Raw genomic sequence first — 20,400 nt, 5'->3', positions numbered from 1 at the left:
TTTGTAAGCTGTAATACTTCCCCTGTGAGCACAGCAGGGGCTGAGCTGAGGCTGCCAAGCCCTTCACAGCTCTTGTGTTCTGCCATCATGCAGCCACCGTGCTCCCCCACATCCCTCCCACCTCCACCCGGACACCCACACGTCCTCTTGGACAAATGCCCGAGAGCCACAGACTTGAGATTCCAGCATCTCACCAGCGCTCCCTTTGCTCTGCACCAGGTTGGCCTTTGGTGCAAGCTGGTGGGATGCTGCTGAAGGACTGTGACCTCTTGAGGAGGTTTTGGGATCCTAACAATTCCACACTCTCAGAGGGGGAGGGATATCGTTCACTATCATGGGGCCTTTTCCTGTAAGAGATCGTGTGTCTGAAAATGTTTGACAAGCTTCTTTCTCTAAAATCAGCTTTAAAAACTTTTTTTTTTTTTGGTTCAAGACTGCTTTGGGAGCAGACTGGTTAAAGATGGAGAGTTGTGTGTCAGAGATTGGAAGGATTGGCTGGGCCTTCCCACGAGGCTGCGGGTCCGGGGCACAGCTTGGCTGTGCACAGCTTGGCTGGACCTAGGTGGGCCAGGGATGCTGACATCTGACCCCATGACCCCTTACCCCAAGGCTTTCTGGTAGGACCTGTCTGGTCCTGGTGCTTTCTCCAAAAATGGCCATTTTGAGACCAGCCTAGGGGGAAAGGCACCCTTCCCAGTCCCCACTGAGAGAACAGAGGGCGAATGCCTTGGACTGGTAAAGTGCATGGAAGACCTGTCCGCAGGTGTCTTCCCCGGTTTTAGGGGCCTGCTGCCGCAGGCCAGTCTGCTCTGGGGCCCGGGACCCACGGACGGCTGGGATGGGGTCGGGGCCCGTAGCTGCCAGGAGTTGTAGGGAAGCAGAGCTGGGTGGCGGGCCTGGGGGTATCCTCATTCCATCTCTGCTAGCGACTCCCTGGGGCCTCTGGAGGGGTTCCTTCCCCATCCAAACCATAAGCGAGCCCCTCTCAGGGCTGGGGGACCTTCCAGTTGTGACTCAACTTGTGTAAATGCGGGGGCTGGGCTGGGCCCACAGGGTGCGGGGTCTCTGAGGAAGGTAAGGGTGGGGAGGTCTTTCTAGGGTCCCGAGGATAAGAGGCCAAACCATGTGGGCAAATGCCGCCTCGCTCTAGAACAGAGATGGTCTCTGTCCTAGGAGGCCTGGACCCCGTGACAGCAGTAGGCATAGCTGGGGACAGCCAGGTCATTCCAGGGGAGGTGGCAGGAGGGGGCTACTTCTCCCACAGGGATGTGGGATGAGATGAGTAGGATCTGGGCTGGGGGCAGGGTCCTGGGGGAGGTCCCGACCCCTCTGTACAAAGACGTGGCTGGACCAGATGCTCTCAGAGCCAGCTACCAGCTCTGGGCCCCAGGACCACGGACCCTGGGCCCACAGCTGCTGTGGAGCGTTAAGTCCCATGAGTGCCCTGAGCCTTGGAGCTGGGCCCGCCACTTGTCTGGAAGGTTCTTCGGGTCCCCGCCACCAGCGGGAGCAGTCCACTTGGACCCGGGCTGTCAGTAGGGCCGCCACACGGCCTCGTCCATGCGGCCGGGCGTGCTCAGGGCGGTAGGCGAGTTGCTGTGGCTGCCGTCGGCCTCCACGCCGTCGCTCTGGCCACCCAGGCTGGGGTTCATGAGGTTGCCGGTGGCCACAGAGGCGGCGCTGCTGGGGCAGGAGGCCAGCATGCGGGTGGGCGAGCGGTCGCCGGCGCTGCTGCTGCCGGCCACCATGGAGAACTGGTAGGAGCCGGAGGACGCGCCGTAGTAGAGGTGGTAGGGGGAAGGGTTGGCCTGGAAGGGCCCGCTCTGGTTCTGCGGGGCCGCCGGGTAGGGCGGCGGGAGGTAGGTGTGGTGGAAGCGGCCGGTGGCCGGCATGCTGGCCACGCTGAGGCTGCTGATGCTTGTGCCTGAGGGTGGGGCGCTGTAGGGGAAGGCGGCCGACATGGCCCCTGGGTAATGCATCCGGGGGTCGGGGAAGCGGCTCTCCGGGAGGGTCGGCAGTGCTGCGAAGGAGCGGTCAAACTGGCGGGGGTCGGAGAAGGGGTTCAGGTCGGAGGTGCCTGGGGGACAGCAAGCAGGATGGTCAGTCACTGCCCGACCCCAGCCCGGCAGCCTTTCTTCAAGAATGACCTCGGGCTCTGGTTTACAGGCCCATCTAGGGGGATCCCTGGTGCTACATGCGGCTCTGCTCCCACCGCCCTGAGCTGCTCGGGGGCTGGAGCCTGCTGATTCCCAATCCGGCCCCACCTGGGAAGCAGGTGCGAGCAGGGGTCTGGGCTGTGGGTGGCCCCGGGCGCTGCCGGGGCAGGCAGAGGAGGGGGAGGGCTTTTCTCTCCTCCCGGCATCCTCTTCCCAGCCTAGCCGTGCAGAGGCCTGTCGAGGGGGCAGGTGGGCTCCCCACTGGGCTGTGGGTGCGCGGGGAGCCAAGGGCGGGGACAGCACGGGCCGCCCAACAGCCTGGCCTGGCAGGGTTCGCCCTCCCTCTCTCGCTCTCGGTAAAGAGGGTCTCCAACGGTCCTGTGAGATTGGGAGTCAGGCCCTGCTCTCGCAGACGAGGGGCCAGGCAGAGAGAGAAAGATGGTTTCCCCTGACTCTGCACAGAAAGGACTGGAACTCATCACGAGGCCTCGGCTTTCTGCTCCCACCGGGGTGTATGTGTGTGTGCGCCTGCACCTCTCCTGCCCAGGTGGGGCTCAGTTAGGTTACGGGAGCTTCCGCCTGTGCTGTGGGAGCTGGGTCCACGGCAGCTCTGTCCATCTCTGCCCCCCACCCCATCTCCAACCCCGGCCTCAGCCTGGGCCTGTGTCTCCAGGGCTGCCCTGCAGGCTGGAGCTGACTGGTGGCCAGACAAGGATCAGATGCCACCCTCACCCGCCTCCACAGCAAAGTGAGACAGACAGCAGCCAGAGGGGCTTGGTGGCCTGGACCCTGCCCTTGTCACAGAGAGACCCAGTGTCCAGCCCAGGCCCCACCCTGGCTCCTCCAGGAGTTGTCTCCAAGACAAAAGTATCCCAGCCTCTGCCCCGTACTTTTGTAATCACAGACCCCCCAAACCTCAACACTCAAAGGGGCTTCAGGATTGAGTCTAAGCCCCTTGGTAGGAAGACTGAGACTCAGAGAAGGTGAGGCACTTGCCTAAGTGTCACACAGCACATTGGACCTACACAGAATCCTAGGGCTCTCAGTCCTGAGTTCTGACACGTGCCTGAAGGGTAACTGTCCCATCTTTGAGGCAGCACAGACTGAAGGTTAACTGTGTGGTCTCTGAGGCTGGATACTTATCTTAGTTCTGACACTTACTAGCTGTGTGTCCTTGGGCAAGTCACTAAACCTCTCTGTGCATCAAGTTGTCCCACATGAAAAATGGAGACAATAACAGTTCCTAGGGATTAAATTAGTTAATACATGTAAAGTGCCTACACTGGACACAGAGTAGGGGCCTGATGAGGGTTTGTGCTGCCACTGCAGCTGTGACACCTCCTGTTCTGGGCACTCGGGAGAACCGGCTCATTCAGGGCCCTGCAAAGATGAGCCCCTGACCCTGGGCCTTCCTTGTACCCTGGCCAAAGGGGTGACTCTGGGCAGCAGTGGGGAGGTGGATGAGCCCCCAGCAGCAGTCTAAAGCCTGTCTGTCCCCAAGCCCTCTGTCCACCAAAGACTAGGAGCCAGAGAGGGCTCAGGAGGGGCCCAGCCTCTGCCCCTGGCCAGCTCCAGGTGTGCACTGCCTGTCGTGCCTGAGGTGTGGCTGAGGCTAGAGCTGCAGGTGCCCTCGGGCCTCACTTCCCCAGATCTGCTTGAGGTGCTGTGCGACCTCAGATAAGACTTGTAACTTCTCTGTACTTTGGGGTCTTCCCAGGTCAGCTGGGCGGGGGGGATGTTTCCTCAGTAGCAGTCTCTGGTCCCAGATGTGGATGATACAGGATGAGGCTCCGGGCTCCAGGGGGGGAGATGTGGGGGCTAGGGGCCGGGAGACGGGGGCCTTCTGGCACATCTGGACCCTCCCTAACAGATCCCTTGGCTGGTCAGTGCTGCCCTGAAGCCTAAGGGGTCAGAGGAGCCTGGCTCCTGCCCTCATCTCTGAACCCCAGGGGAGGAGTCTTGTTGGCAGAGGCTGGCACCCCAAGCACAGCCAAGCATGAGGCTAACACCTTGCTCTGAGCCCAGGGAAGCGAGCGCCGCCGCCTGACAGGAACCCCTTTTTCAAAACAAAGGGAGCCCAAACAGGGAGCCCAGGATGCGATGGCAGGGCTGTAGCCCGGGAAACAAGGCCGTGCCAGGTGGGCCTGTGTGCGTGTGGCCCTCGGGGGTCATGTGGGCTGTGGGCAGGCCTGCCCGGCCCTGCCACCGTCCTCTCCTGCCTCCCTCCCAGGGTGGGGGGAGCGTCTGCCCTCAGCACCCCCTCAGTTCCTGCCCCAAGCCCCGCCCCCTCCAGCCCAGTAGCCCCAAGAAACCTGAGCTGGCCAGGCTGCTGTCGAGCAGCCAATCCCAACACTGGAAGGAAATGTTTATTTTCTTCTCCAAATTGCCCCAGCTGCTGTGTGGTGGCTGAATGAGGCCTTTGAGCGGTGAGAAGCCCCCATTGTGGGCGGTCACAGCCGGGGGGCTGGGGGCTGGGGTACGGAGGGGTTGGGGCCTCGGCACTGCTTGCCAGTCACCAAAGCTGGGGGGTCAAAGCTATTAACAGGAACCAAGAGAAGTGGTGGTGGGGTATCCTGAGGGGTCCCCCAGGATGGAGTCTGAAAGTAGAGGCTTGTCCCACCAGGAGGGGAGGGCCAGTGAGAGGGACTCCCCAAGCCTGGCCCTGCCATCACCCCTGTGACAGATACCTCCTTCTTCCCACTTTACAGATGAGAAAACTGAGGCTCAGAGAGGTGAAGCGACTTGCCTAAGATCACACAGCCAGTGCCTGGCAGAGCCCGAATTCCTAGCCAGGTCCACCTGACTGCAAAGTTCATGTTCCTTCCTTGGTCTTGGTTGTCAAAAGCCCTTCCTCTCACTCCAAAGGGGACAGGCCTGAGGATGGGGAGGCCTGGCTGGTGTGAAGGGCCACAGAGGCTGCCTGAAGTCCAATGCTGTGGGTGGCTAGCGAGCACCCTGCCTCAGGATACAGCAGAAGGGGAAGGACCGGGTCAGCCACTATCCCACACAGGCCCGACCTCCTCTCCTCCCAGCCTCCGGGGAGGCAGGGGCTCTGCCTGCTGCTGGGCTAGGCCTGGCCCTCTGGGGCTGGACAGAGGGTGGGTAGGCCTGCCTCAGGCTCCAGCAGGTGCTGATTCCCAAGCCATGTCCACACAAGTGGAAAGAGATGTGGGTTCTCCTTCCACGGGAGCTGCTGGACAGGACGCCATTGTTAGCCCCCACCTGCTGGGTTCCAGGGTCCCCTGGCTGGGCCCCAGCTCTGCCCATGTCAGGGAAAGGCCTGGAGTGTAAGACCACTGTACCTGCAAAAAGGGTGGCCTGCCGGGAACGGGAGTACGGACAGCTTCTGGGCAGGGGTGGGCATGAGCCCAGAGGACCTCTTACTGCCTCTTGAGCTCAGACAGACCCCTCCACCCTGCAGCCTCCCTGGCTCAAGCGTTGCTGAGTGTCTCAAACTCGACAGCCCGTGGCTAAGAGCCTGGACCTGGGACCTCTCCCCACCTTGGGGGCTCAGCAGGGCCAAGGCCCAGCTTCCCGGGCCAGAAGGGAGGTACCGTCTCTTCACACCAGGGGGCTGCATCAAGTCCCCCCTGCCATGGCATTGTGCCTGGCACACATGGCCAGAGCTGGGGGCAGGGCCTCCCTTGCTTGTGCCCTCAGAAGTACAGGAAGTTCCTGGGGGCAGGTGCTGTGGACACTTTGAACCTGGTCATTGATGTGCTGTGTGACCCAAGAGTGGCCCTTAACCTCTTAAGCCTCAATTCACTCATCTGCCAAATGGGTTCTAACCAGGGCCTGGAGGACCAAGAAAGAACAGACACCCACGGTGCATGACAGCAGCAGCCAGCCCTCCCGGCCGCGTCCAGCACTGGTGATGAGCACTCTCTGTCCCTGCCTGGCCTGAGGGTCAGCTATGCACTCAGCCTCCTGCACCCCCACCCACTGGCAAGAGAACCTAGAGAGCAGAGTAGATAGTCACCCTTTGACCACCTACTGAGCACCTGCTATGTGTCAGGCCCTGTACACCTGGACGGCCTGCCCGAGACTTAGGCTCACACGTGCCTGCCGTGTCCATCTGGCCAAGGGGTAAAGACGCCATCCTGCGCCTCCGCCCCAAGGCCTCCCTCCTCCTTCCTGTTTGGGAAGAGTCTCTGGGCCAGGTGGGGACCTTTCTCAGGAGATGCTCTGTCTCTCTCCAGGGACAAATTCACTTCACAGTTTACAAAGTCTGAGTGCAGTAACGTCATCTGAATGTCACCCGAGGCCCAGGCAGAGGCGTCCACCACGACCCTGCTTTCAGATGAGAAAGCTGAGGCCTGGGGGGCTGCGGTGTCCTTGGCAGACCTGTGTCTGTCTCAGGCTCCTTGGGCGAGTCCTGCCCAACTTTAACGGGTGCACTGGGGGACTAATAGCCACTTCTCGCAGGGGACAGGGAGCTCCTGGAGGGCAGGGACTGTGCCTGTCTATTCATCCCTGGGGCCAGGCACCACGACGGCACAGGGTGAGTGGCAGTAAATGTTTGCTGAATGCATGAAGGAAGGGCTGAGCCCAGGGCCGGGCAGAGCGGGCTGCGTGTAGGGGCACCGGCGCGCCTTTATAACAAACACCAGGGTGGTGCAGCCAACGACCCTGGGATGAGCTTTTGGTCTGGAGCAGAGAGACCACTTCCAGGGCCCCGTCCCCTTCTCCCACCGCAGCCCCCACCTCCCTGTGCCGTACCTTGGATGGGGGTCTGGGCCTGGCTGCTGAAGTGGCTGGTGGTGCTGAGTGAGCCTCGGGGGCTGGGCGTGCTCGGCGTCACCCGCATGCGCAGGCGCTCCAGGTCCCCGAAGCGCTCGGGGAACGCCTTGGTCTGGTCCTCCAGCTTCTGTCGATGCCCTGCAGAGCATGGGAGCCCATGAGAAGCTGGTCCCCGAGAGTCTCAGGGGGGCAGAAATGCCTTGCTCTGCTGGGAAGTTCTCCCTGAGGTCTAACCTTAGGCCTCTGCAGGGAGAACCCATAGGCCACTACCGATGTCTCTTCTGAACAGAGATTAGTCAGTACGTGCTGCCCTGGGGCTGCCATCATCTCACTCCTACCTTCTTATGCCCTCCATAGGTGAGGCTCAAAGAGGTTCCAGGCCACTGAGCCAGTAAGCTGTGGAGTCAAGATCTGAACTCAGGGTTTAAATCAAAGCCTGCGACCTACACCTCTGTTATGCTTTTTGGCAGAAGGGGAATCTGAGGCAACAGGCACGGAAAAGGGGCTTAAACAGGCTCCCATGGGAGGCAGGGAGAGAAGCCAGGGATGCTGCCACTGTCTGCCCCCCAGCATCCCTCCTGCCTGCCATTCACATCTGCAAGAGGAATGGGAGAGGGCCCCGGAATGGGAATGCTGGCTCCTCCGGCCCAGAGCTACCCTGGGATCGCCAGCACATGCCTTCTCCCCTCTGGGTCTCAGACAGGAGGGGAAATTCACCACGATGCTGGGAAGTGGAGTGGGGTGCTGTGTGAGGGGCTGGACTCCCATCTCTGTCCCGAAGCTGGGGACAGGGGACCAGTGCACCTGGCTTGGGCATCACACTTGGAGAAACTGCCAGCATTTCCCAGTATCCCTCTGCCCAGGCCCACACAGGAAGGACCCCAGCCTCGTCTCCGAGACCCTGGAGGAGCTGGCAGGGTCAAGATGGCCATGCCCCTGCCTTTAAGCAGCCAGCTGAGGCCACCCTCAAGGCTTCTTTTTGTTTTTTGTGGTACGCGGGCCTCTCACTGTTGTGGCCTCTCCCGTCGCGGAGCACAGGCTCCGGATGCGCAGGCTCAGCGGCCATGGCTCACGGGCCCAGCCGCTCCGCGGCATGTGGGATCTTCCCGGACTAGGGCACGAACCTGTGTCCCCTGCATCGGCAGGCGGACTCTCAACCACTGCGCCACCAGGGAAGCCCCCCTCAAGGCTTCTTGAATGACATCAGGTTTCCAGGGACTACCACCTCTCTCTCTCTCTCTCTCTCTCTCTCTCTCTCTCACACACACACACACACACACACCACTTTTTCAATTACTCATTTTACATTTCACAAGCAAAATATGAATAGCTACAAAAATAAAAGCATTACAGGTAAGGCTAATGGCCCCTCTGACCCACCCTAAAGCCCTGCCCAGAAATCCCCACGTGATCAATTTGGAGGTCTTTCTTTCCAGCCTTTTTCTGGTTTCACGTGCATGCAAAACACAGAGCAAGTTTCTCACAGAACTTTCTTGAATGGTCTCAGCCTGGCTGTATCATTCTCTAACTTGCTCTTTCAGTAGCACACCTGGGGGGCCACCTCAGTTTCCTTATCTGACAGATGGAGAGAGTAACCCAGCCCCAGAGAAACAACAGAGTTCCCGCAAAACCTCGGGAGCCCACCCTGGGGCACAGTGAAGAGAACAAGTGGGGGCGGGGCGGCCTCACTAAGCCTGTGGGTGTCCCTCGTTCCTGCTCGTCACATCCCCTGGAGGCCGAAGTCCCCTCAGCCATTCCTCTCAGAGGGACACTTAGCTCGCTTCCAAATTATCCCCCTGCATGCAGGACTCCCAGGAATATCTCTGTTCACACACCTCCTTGTGTCGGGGGCTTTCTCCAGGGCAGACGCTCTGTTATAACAGACTCCTCACTGAGAGGACCGGGCGTTCCTGGGCTCTCCTGATCAGCCTGTCAGCCGAGGTTGGCCCGGTCGGCTCCACCTGACCCTGAGGGAGGAGGCCAGGCAGACAGGTGGGCCTGGTCCTCTTTTTACAGACAAGAGAACTGCAGCTCAGAGAGGTGAAGAGGCTTGCCCGAGGTCACACAGGGAGGAAAGAGGGAGGATGTCTTAGACTTGGGATCCTTGGAAAAGAAGTGTGGGGAGGGGCTAAGGGAGAGGGGAAGGCTTGCCTGAGTCCTGGGGTCTTCAGTGACATGAGGAATTTTCTAGATTGACGGAGAAAGGAGAAGGAGAGAGATAGTGGGAGGTAAAACAAAACTCCTCACCATGCTGGCGGAGGCTTGGAAAATGGCTTCCTAGGGGCCTGGAAAGTGTGAGATGACTCTTCACTGCCGTTGGGAGTGAGGGGACAGAGGTGGCAGCTTCAGAATGGGCCTGATTTCTGATTTTCAAAAGGGCGATGCAATGGATTCTGGTACCCACAGGTCCCTCGTCTCACTACACACCCCTGTCACAAGCTCAAATAGGCGTCTGAGAGCCCTTAGAAATGGAACAGGTTGTCCTGGGAGCCTCAATGGGCTCAGCAAGTCACCAAGAACCAGGGACCCACTTTCTCCTCCGAGGAGGCCCCAGGCCCGAGCCCATGGGACACTCAGCAGCCAAAATGAGGCCACCTGGCTCCCAGCCGGGGCCCCCCACTGCTGCCTCCCAGGACCCTTGGCAACAGGAAAAACGTGGGCTGGGGTCAGTTTGGCTGGAGCTGGGGCCACCAAGTTAGACGACTATGGGGGCTGGGCAAGTCACACAAATGAGGCACATGGGATGGGCGGGGCCTGGGGCAGACTGGAGAGGGTGGCCCTTGTCGAAGGGGCAGTTGCCATCCAGTCCAGCTGACCGGTGCCCTGATGGGGGTGGACCCAGTGTTGCCAGAGCTTCCAGTTTACCAGAAGCCATAAACCTGCTTTTATGCGAAACCTCCCATATTTTCTATGTTGGCAATTAATTCAAACACTGAAAACAACAACAAAATAACTCAACCACTTGGTAGAACATGTCCTGCTCAGGGGCTGCCAGTTTGCATCCTCCAAGTTTGGGATTTCATTTGCTGGTTGGTTGTCTAAACTTAGCCATCGAGGACTGGCTAATGGATACCCCTCAGGGCGTGTTCTCTAGGGAGGTGCAGGAGGGCTTGGCCTCAGCCCTGATCGGCCTTGGAGGAAATGCTGTTACCCTTGCTGCTGAGGCCGCTGAAAATGGCAAGGCAATGTGGATGAGCTGGGGCATGAAGTCAGAACAATCTCAACAGGCAGGAAGCCGGCTGGATAGATCTGGAGACCACAGACTGACCCGACAGCAGCTCAGGTGCAAAGGATCTGGCTGTCTTAGTCAACCACAAGCTTGAAGTCAGCCAGTGGGGTTACAGGAAAGCTGGTGCAAAACCTCAGGCCTTGTTGTTATCGCCACGGGCTAATAAAGTCCCGTTTCTGAGTCACACTGTGCACTAAGTGTCTAGAGAAACTCCTGTGGGCCAGTGGAAGGAGGGAGGGGTTCGCAGCCAGCCTGGGTCCGAGGATGGGCTCTGCCGCCTGGTAGCCTCACCCCTTTCCCCCACCCACCCCAAGCCACGGTGTCTGCATCGTGGTGCCCCCGCAGGTCACGGTGCTGGTCAAACAAGGTGACCGGACGCTCTCCACCCACCTGGGGCCCCACCATCTGCACGGTCACTTCTACCCCAGCCCGTGCCAAGGGACGCAGGATTATCAGACCCACATGGAGACCAGGACATGGAGGCCAGGATGGTAAGTCCCGTCCGGGACACAAAGCCAGGACAGCAGAGCTGGCGTCGGCACCCAGACCCCAACTCCAAGTCCAGTGCTCTTTCTCCTGACACTTCCCTTTTGGTCCCATTGTACAGATGGGGCCACTGAGGCTTCAAGATGAGCCCTACACTAAGCGGTTGGTCTGGGATATAAATCAGGTAATGTGGTCCCAGAGCCCACGCTCCCACCACATGCTGTTCTGCCTTCACGTAGGGCAGACTTCCTGGAGGAGGAGTTTTAACAGCACTTGGGGAACTGCTTCCTCGTTGCTGTGGAATGCCGGAGCCACGGCCCAGGAGGGGCGAAGGGGAGCTGAGGTGGCTCCACGTGGCCAGGGCGCCAGAGAGTCTCAGAGCCACGGGGCCTGGGCCTTCACACTGGGAGCAGAAGGGAACTCCCTGTGCCCGAGGAAAGAAGACGTGCCTTCAGAATAGACCTCTTTCATTCGGCTGCCCACAGTGAGAGCTGGGTGGGGAGCCCTGGCCCAGCTCACTAGTTCACCAGGGGCCCAGCCCTTTCACGCTGGGACTCAGTTTCCCAACTGCACACGCTGCTCACGGAGGCCCCTCTAGCTTTGAAAGTCCCTGACTTAAGACTGCAAGACTCAGCCACTGGCCAGGATGAGGCGCCCAGAGGAAGGCAGGCAGGGCTGCGTTCCCCCCGGGCCCTCCCATCACCGCCTCCTGCTGCTCCCAGGGTTTCTCGAGTGTTTACTCTCCGCCTCTTCCAGGAAGCCCCCTCTCGCAGCACCTGTGCAGGCTAAGAGCAGTAGCTAGCAGGAACGGAAAGAAAAACAGCGGCTGACACTTACCCAGTGCTTCCTCCACTCCACTGTCTAAGCAGTTGACACTCTCTGCCTTGTTTCACCTGCATTATCCCCATGAGGGGGTCTACCACTGTCCCTAGTTCACAGGTGAGAAAACTGAGGCTCAGTGAAGGTCAGGGACATGCTCGAGGTCACATGGCCACCTTGTCTTCCCGGAGCCCATCTTGTAGGAAAGGAGCCTGGGTTTGGGAAGTCAGGGGCTCCAAACAATGGGTGTCAGGGCCCAGCCCGGGCCCAGGGCCCAGAGCAGAGGCAGGAGGACAGGCCTGGAAAGAGGACGATGAGGGGGTCTCAGTGGACTCCACCAGGAGCCCCGCCCTGCTCTGAAGCTCAGCGCTGAGGGTCCAACCCTCTAATCACACCCTGCTCTAACGCACCAAGTCCCTCTGATCCTCTGGGCCTCAGTTGCCACAGCTGTCAAGTGGTTATCATAGTGTCTAACCCCTGAGTTGAGGATGAGCTGGAGGAAAGTAGAGCACTTTGCGCAGAGGAGGGGGACTGCCTGGGGACGGCCCCACCTTGGCTCTCTGGACCTCGCTTGGGCTGCCTGTCTGCCTGCAGCACCTGGGCTCAACTCACTGACAGCCCCTCCGACGTCACCTTGATGAATGCTCTGATCCTCATTTATGACCCTCCAGGGCCCAGTGTGGCGCAGGCCTGGCCCAGGCAGCTCTTACCCACTGGGCCACAGTTGTACCACCTGTGAAGTGGAGCTCACACTCTAACTCCTGAGGGTGTGGACAGGCCGGGAGAATTAAACAGCCCACCTGGCCTTGGCACTCAAGGAAGGCACTCTGGGTTCACAACCTCTCCTCAATGGATCTGGACAGTGGGAGGGCCCAGCCTCGCAGGTGTGTGAGAAGGATCAAAACTGGGGGGAGGAACACAGGGGCCCAGCCAGGCGGGCATCTCTCGGCACCAGGCCAGCATCAGGTCCCCACACCTGCCAGGTACCTGGTGCTTCAGGGGGAAACCCAGGGGCCATCAGGGCCATGCCCTTGCCTTCACACTGGCCCGACACAAGCCCCCGTGATGAGAGCGGCAACGGCTTGAGCAGACATCTACGACGTGCCAAGCACTGTGCCAGGCAGGCCACGCGTGTCGTCTACAAGGGCCACCATCCTCTGAGAGGCCGCTATCATCACCACCATTGTACAGATGGGAAAGCGGAGGCACGTGGTCAAGGTCAAACCTGGACTGGTCAGCATGTTGCATGGATCTCAGCTGCTAAGGTCTTGACTTCCCAAGACCTCCAAGAGAGCAGAGCTGGGTTCCTTGGCAGTGAGGTCCGACTGACCAGAAGGCCAGCTCAGTGTCCTGCCGCGGTGGGGTGAGGGGGGCAGGAGGCCAACGGGAGCGGGGAGCAGGGAGAAGCAGAGCTGGGCGCGACCCCAGGAGCAGCGCGGTCTGCAGGCAACAATGTGGGCCAGCCATGGGGCCCTTCTCCCATCTGAAGCCACTTGGCCACCTCCTCAGCTGCCCGGCCTGGCCCTGGTGCGGCCACACCCCGTACACAGCAGCCACTGTCTGTTCAGCCGTGGGGTAGGGCACCCGGGCCCAAGGCCCGCTCTGCGGCCTGTCAGGAGATTTACACCCGGCTCCTAACAGCCGAGCAGAATCGCAGGCGGGGACTGGGCCCCAGGTGGTCTGCGGTGAATCGGCCCGGCCCCGTGAGCAGATGAAAGCCAGTCGGTGGCTAGGCAAGGAACCAGGCAGGTGGGGGGCCAGCGGCTCTCCCAGGGGCACAACTGGGGCTTCCAGTGGCCTGGGGTTGATTAGGGGAACTGGGGTTAGTCCGAGGTTAACCCCTTCCCTCCTGCTGGGTGCACTCTCCCTGGGGGCATGTGGTCCTGGGAGCCAGGGGCCGGGAGCAGTTGCCTCTCCTCAAGCCGGGCATCCCTCCAATCCCACCTGGAGCTGAGGACAGAACTGTGGCAACTTTAGGACGGCCACAGTCCTAAAGTGGCAGGCTCAGGGTCACTTTTCCTGCCCACGTCGTCTCCCGCCCCCAGCAGCCTCAGTGGCTGTCTGCTCACCTCCTTCAGGCCTCTGCTCAAATGTCACCTCTTCAGGAGGCCTCCCCTGTCCCCCTCCCGCTGTGGGTCCCAGCCCTGCACCCTCCACCGCTCCCCCCAACCCTCAGCTTAGATTTTCTTTGCAGGACTTCTCACTACCTGAAATTAAACTAGCTAATCATCTGTTTACCTCATTTATTCATTCAACAAATATTTACTGAGCACCTACTAAGTGCTCACGTCTGTGTTCCAGGGTCTACACCAGTGTCTGGCAAAGCAAAGAACCCCCACCCCATGGAGCATATATAGTAGTCAGGGGAGACGAAAAACATGTGAAATAAATGAGTGAACTATATAGCATCTTAGGAGGTGATAGGTAAAATGAAAGCCGGGAAGTGTAAGGGCGAGAGGGGGATGCCTGTGTGCTTGATTGAAACAGCGTGGTCAGGGGAGGGCTCACTGAGAAGTGTGAGTAAAGACTTCAAGGTGGGAAGCAGCGAGCCACACGTCTGGGGTTGTTGGGGGAGGCGTGCCCCAGGTAGAGGGAACGGCAGTGCAAAGGCCCTGAGGCAGAAATGTGAAGCTGCCCAGTTTGAAGACTGGTCAGGAGGCCAAGGTGGCCAGAGTTGGGTAAGTGAGGAGAAGGGTGTCAGAGAGGAAGGCAAGGGGTAATGGGCACAGATCAGGTTGGGCCTTGTGGGCCATGGTGACAACAGCACGGTTTACCATTTCTCCCCACCTCTAGTGTGTGAGACCCAAGAGGGCCAGAGCCCGTCTGTTGGGTTCACTGCAGTGTCCCTGGCTTCTAGAATAGTGCCTGACACATGGTCGGTACCCAGAAAAATATTTTTTGAAATCATCCCACGTACACTTTGGGGAAGAAAGGGCCCCCAGGCAAGATGTCAGAACCGCCCCGGCCCATGGCCTCAGGCAGCATGGAGAACCTGCGTCCTGCCCTCTCAGCTATAGCACCTGCTAAGCCTGGGAGACAGGGCGAGCAGTTCCCAAACTGCGGTCTACCCCAGGCTCGCCAGGTGCGACACCGCCTGCTGCCCCGTATATTGGATCCTGCTCCGCTGCTTCTTTACCAGCCCCCAGTGACTCTGAGGGACACCAGCACCGAGAACCTCAGAAACCAAGGCCACACAGGCAGGAAGCCACCAAGCCAGCCTTCAAACCCAGCCGGCCACCTGGATGCAGGCTGGGCACGCTCTGCAGGGCAGCGGAGGGGAACGACCTGGCCACAGAACCCACAGCCAGGCCTCGGGGATCTGCAGGCGCCCCTCCCTCGCTCCCGGGACCAGCCTCTACTCCCACCCCTCCCCACAGGAGGCTCAGCCCTCCCACGGAGTTGGGGGTCACAAAGCAGGAGAAAAGCCCCGAAGGGAAACCTTGTGATAATCCATCAGGGTTGCTGGGTACCTCCTGCAGGCCAGGCAGCTGTAATTCATGTAAAGCTCACAACTCCCCGGAGCAGAAGCTAATATCGTCCCCATCTTACAGTTGAGTACACTGGGCTAGGAAGGCCCTCTGAGTGGCCCTTGTTTCCCTGAGCCCCAGGCTGGAGCCCCTGGGGTGCACCGAAGCTCACCCTTGGGCAAGTGCCTTGACCTCCAGGCCTGTCTCCTCCCGGGGTTGTCGAGGATCAATTAAGAGACTCTGGGGGACTTCCCTGGTGGTCCAGTGGTTAAGACTCCGCGCTTCCAATGCAGGGGACGCAGGTTCTATGCCTGGTTGGGGAACTAAGATCCCACATGGCGTGCAGCACGGCCAAAAAGAAGAGACTCTGCACAGGGCCTGGCACACAGGGAGTGCTCATTGACCAGCAGCAGCTGAGCTGCCCTCTGACCACTTATAGGTGGGGAAACGGAAGTTGGGAAAGGAGGAGGATTTGTCCAAGGTCGCAGAGTGAGGGGCAGGTTGGGGCTGGAACCCAGGGTGCAGGTGAGACCTGCCCCGAGGGCCGGGCAGGGGGCAGAGCAAGCAGGTGCTCGGATGGGAGACTGGGAGACGCGCCACCTCCCCCACCTGCTCTTTTCTATAAATGAGCCTCTGCTAAGATTTTGTTTCAAGTCACTCTGACACCACTGATCTGGCCCGTACCGCCTTGCTTCTGACGCCAGCTTCTCTCCGCTCCTGATTTCTTTCCCTTCCTCTTGCTGTCTCAACCTATGCCACCCCTTCCCCTACCAGCTCACCCCGAGAAGGGGCTGTCTCATGTCTGGGGGACCTCAGGAGAGACGAGCAGGCAAGGATTTGACTGGGGGCTTCCAAGGGCAGGGCTGAGCCTCCACCCTCATCCAGTGGCCTCGGCTGGGGAGGGTGGGCAGCTACTCTGGGCTGAGCATGGAGGGTTCTGAGGGATTCCAGGCACTGGCCGGTCCCTGCGAGCCTTCCCACCAAGCTCCAAGCACTCTCTGCTCACGTGCCTCTACACAGTGCGCGCTCACTGTTTTGTGCAGTGGCTCCAAACAGCTCATCATCCCATTGAGCCCAACCGTGGCCCCCATTCATCCTGATTCTGCCCCTGGAGACTTAGAGTACGATACCACCTCCCTCAGCAACTTAGAGTACGATACCACCTCCCTCAACGGAGACTTGATACCTCTATTACTATGGCCTGGGTTTCTCAGCAGCCACCCTGCTGCTGACCAAGAAAGGTTCACCATCGGCTAATGTTGCTAGTGGTGGGGGGTACAGAGGGGATGCCAGGTACCAGGGATAAGAGAATACCACAGATACAGAGACTCACAAGGACTCTCCCTCTGCTACAGCCAGATGCTATCCACAAGCCATCACTGATCTCCAGGCCTGCAAGCTGGGTGGTATCATCCCACTTCCTGGAGGAGGCAGCTGAGGTCCACAGAGATCAGACCTTGCCCAAGGTCTCCCAGCCAGGCAAGCTGACTCAGGATCTGCTCTCTGTACCAAGGGCCTATGGCTCACAAGGGCTTCCCAGCCATCACCACCTTGAGACGCTTGGGGTCACTGACCTGGTTCACAGATGACAAAACTGAGGCCAAAAGGGAGCCATGATTGTCCAGAGCCACAAAGTCCAAGGCCAGGGGCATGGACCCATCCACATCCAATCCCAGCAGGAAGGACTCAGCAGGAATCTGACCAGGGCAGGTGCCAGCTGGGAGGTAAATAACTTGGGCCTGATCACCAGGCTCAGGAGCTTGAGGCAGGTCGGAGGAGGTGGCCCTGAGAGGCCTACAGGGAAACTCTTCCAGGGCCACCGGGCCCAGCTCTGAGCCTTTCCCAAGTGGCCAGGTACTGGAGTGGGCCCAGGAACTGGACAGATGGGGAGCCAGGCCTGGGTGGCCCTCACTGGCACTGCCCTGGTACAGCCACACCCCATTCTCAGCCTCCTGCCTCCAGCCCACTTAGCCCTGGAACTGGAATTGAAGGCTGCCTCTGGGAAGACTGGCGCCTCCCCGCAGCTGAGACAGCGTGAGGCCCTGGTCAGGTTCTCAACATCCCCAGGGCTGGATTCTCTCCTCCCTGGAACCTAATGACCCTTTGGTTCAGGATCCCATGAGACAAAAAATGTGAGAGGGTTTTCTAAACTGTAAAGGGCCATAGTTACAAAGAGAAGGACCGGGCAGCTCTCAATACACCAGGCATGAGCATGCCGTGAGTGGCGGCCAGTCCACACAAGAGCTCTGCTCAGAGCTCAGGAAGCAGCCAGTCCAGCGATGACCAGCTGCTTCTTTGTTTCACTCATTCATTCAGGGAACCCAGGCCTCAGGCCCACTGTGGCAGCTGCCCCTCCAGTTTCCCCAGTCTGAATCTGCAAACTCCAGGTCATTCAGCAGGCAGAAGCAAGGAAACACAAACTTTCTTTGATGCTAAAGTGCACGGATCAGGGCTCCCTGCACAGAATATGTGCTCGATAAATATTTGCAGAATCAAATTTGCATTCCTGATCTCAAGATGTGGGTCCTGGGGTCAGAGTGTCTGGGCTCTATGTGACTTAAGTCACATGCTAAGACTCAAAGAACGTTTCCAAGGAGGGGATCTGGCCTTGCAGCCCGAGCAGCCCCTACTTCTGATGGCTCCCTTCTTCCACCACTGGCAGAGGAAGCTGGGGTGGAATAGAGCAAACCTGGCCCAACCTCCACCCCCAAACACACACACACACACCACACACACACACACATACCACACATACACACCCACCCACACCCAAACCCACACCACACACACACCACACACCACACACACACAGCACACCACAACACACACACATACCACACATACACACCACACACACACACACACCACACACACACACCACACACACACATACACACCCACCCACACCCAAACCCACACCACACACACACCACACACCACACACACACACATACACACCCACCCACACCCAAACTCACACCACACACACACCACACACACACACCACACCACAACACACACACATACCACACATACACACCACACACACACACCACACCACAATACACACACATACCACACATACACACACCACACAGACACACACACACACACACACCACACATATGCGCACACACACACACACAACACACACCCATCCTTTTCCTTTCCTTAAAGGTTGCAAATCCATACTCCCTCAGCCGGCCCCCAGTGGGCAGTCATCCCTTGGGGTACGGGGAGCCAAGGGTAGATCAAGTTGATTCAGTCATCTCCTCTTCCCAGCTTGGCTTCCTACAACCTGGGGCTAAGCACAGGTGCACAGTCCAGGGGGGCGGTGTGGAGCGGAGGACTGCTATCTGCCACAGCTCCCCGGATCCAGTGCCATCTGTCTGACCTCAGCGACTGCCCTTCCCCTGCTGGGCCCTCCTCCGCGACCCAGGGGGCTCAGTGGCTCTGGCACTTACGTCTGGGCTCCCGGGGTCCATCCACGGTCACCTTGATGGCTCGGTGGTAGGTGGCCACTTGCGTGGGGTTGGTGAACACGGTGATGGTCAGTGTGAAACTCTTCCCTGGGGGGAGTGGGGAATAAAGAAGAGGTTGGCACCTGGAGCTATTCACAACACCCTGAAGCCCTCATCTTCCAGAAGGAGCAGGTCTCTCTACTTTGAACCTGGGCAGAAAATAGGGTTCTGGGTAAAATTCAAGCTACTGGGGTTGGCATTCAAGGCCCCAGGAGGTCTGGCACCAACTTTATCACATTCCCCTGCCCCACGCTCTGGCCAGCCTGGCCTGCTTCCTCCCTGCTTCTTGGCCTTTGTTTGTGCTGTTCCTTCTATCTAGAGACCCTTGCGATTTTGGGGTGGGGAGCTCAGATGAGTACATTTTTTTTTCATGAAAATAATTAGTGATCTTTATAGAAGACTTTGAGAACACAGAACATATAAAAAAGAAGAAAAAAAGTCACCCACACTTCCACTAGCCAGAGATAAACACTATTAACATTTATTTGGGTGTTCTTTCCTGCAACCCTTCTAAGGCAAGTGTGTGTTTTACATAGTTGCAATGACACTAAAATAAGTATTTCCGTACCCTCTTTTTTGTTCACTTAACATCACATCATAAGCACTTATGTCATTAAAAATTCTTCATGAACTTCATTTTTAATGGCTGCAAAACATTTCAACTCATGGAAGCCTCATCTTTTACTTATCCACCTCCTTACTCATGGGTGTCACCTTGCTGCTAATTTCTTATTGGTGTGTGCATCTGGGGCTGAAAAAGGACTGATTTGGGAACTGCAGACATTTCATTTGTAGACACAACTGTTATTTCCAGAGCTCTGTTCTATTTTCAGATAGACATTTGTCTCCAAAGTCTCCATTCAAAATTCCTGAGAGGGGAGAAAACTTTTAAAATCATCATTTGTGTTTTACCATTTAAAATAAAACAAAAATGGCCTTCTGTTTATAAAAATCTTTGTCTACATCTCTGCTTATTTCCTTAGAATAGATTCCAAGAAGCGGTGAGTGATTTCATCACATCAGAGGGTTGGGATGCATCAATCTCTCCGGTGAGATGACTCTCTGGAGAGGATCATCGTGATTGGTGTGGGCCAGAGTCTACCGTGATGCTGTCAGCATCTTCGTTACCTCATCTATCAGGTGGAAGATCTCTTAAACACTCTTGACTTCGTCGCCTTTGTTCTGTTACTAGTGAGACTGAAAATTTTTATATGTTTATCATCTGTCCTAATCCAACACAAATCATTGCTTCATGGTCTTTCATACTTTTCTATTAAGGTTTCAATGCCTTAAGGAAAAATCACTCTATCAAGCTTGTTAACACTTTCCTTGTCCTGTTTGTGGCAGTCGGTTTCCCACTTCACTGGCCTTTACATTTCGCTTTCTGACACCGAGCTGATTTGCATTTTCAGTTCTACCTCTTGCTCGTGATTTCTCCTGTCATTTTATGTTTAGAAAGGTTACCTTCAATAAACATCATCCTCTCTACCTTCCACTTTGATTCTTCTGGGGGTTTACTGGTTGGGTTTTTCTTCCAAGGGCACCCAAATTTTCTCAGCACCTTTCCTGAAGTGAGAGCCCCCTCTCCGGCCCTGTTCTCCACCAGCATCAAAGCCTCCATGCGTGTGAGGCTGGGGAGGGGTGTGGGGGGAGCTCCACTGATCCTCAAGTCAAACTGGCCTCCTCCAGCTCTGCCTCTGAGCACCCCTATCTCTGGTCCCCAGTTCTCCCCGAGGGCAGGAGCTGATGGCCCCGTGCCCCCAGGGCTGTCCTCGTCCTCCCAACACCTCTCCAGGGTAGGCAGGCAGGCCTGATTCCATATTCCCACTTCACAAGTAGGAGACGAAGCTCGGGAGGGGTGGGGTGTGAGAAACGATAGCTTTGCATGGCTGCTACTTGTTGATCCGGTGATGGAGGGAAAACTCCAGCCTCAGAAAGAGGACAACTCAGAACAGAAGAAAACAAGCCAGGCTGCCGGGGCC

General features: G+C 58.0%; 1 protein-coding gene across 3 annotated transcripts in view; it reads right to left on the bottom strand.

Annotated features, from left to right (window-relative positions):
• Nucleotides 1-947: 947 nt before the first annotated feature.
• The window catches only part of RUNX3 (RUNX family transcription factor 3), a 60,843-nt gene continuing 41,390 nt past the window's right edge, over nt 948-20,400 (bottom strand). For 2 of the 3 annotated variants that reach the window (XM_059038758.2, XM_059038751.2), the window contains 3 exons: nt 18,362-18,466; nt 6,876-7,034; nt 948-2,077 (listed from right to left, as the gene is read on the bottom strand). In XM_059038758.2, coding sequence (XP_058894741.1) covers nt 1,533-2,077; nt 6,876-7,034; nt 18,362-18,466 — 809 coding nt within the window. In that variant the 3' untranslated portion in view covers nt 948-1,532. The remainder of the gene's footprint in view (nt 2,078-6,875; nt 7,035-18,361; nt 18,467-20,400) is intronic. The other variant, XM_067017414.1, reaches the window with a different exon arrangement.

The sequence above is a fragment of the Kogia breviceps genome, chromosome 1 (assembly GCF_026419965.1).
Source record: "Kogia breviceps isolate mKogBre1 chromosome 1, mKogBre1 haplotype 1, whole genome shotgun sequence".
NCBI lineage: Eukaryota > Metazoa > Chordata > Mammalia > Artiodactyla > Physeteridae > Kogia > Kogia breviceps.
Note: the sequence above shows the minus strand (reverse complement) of the source record. Positions and strands in the feature narration are given on the sequence as shown.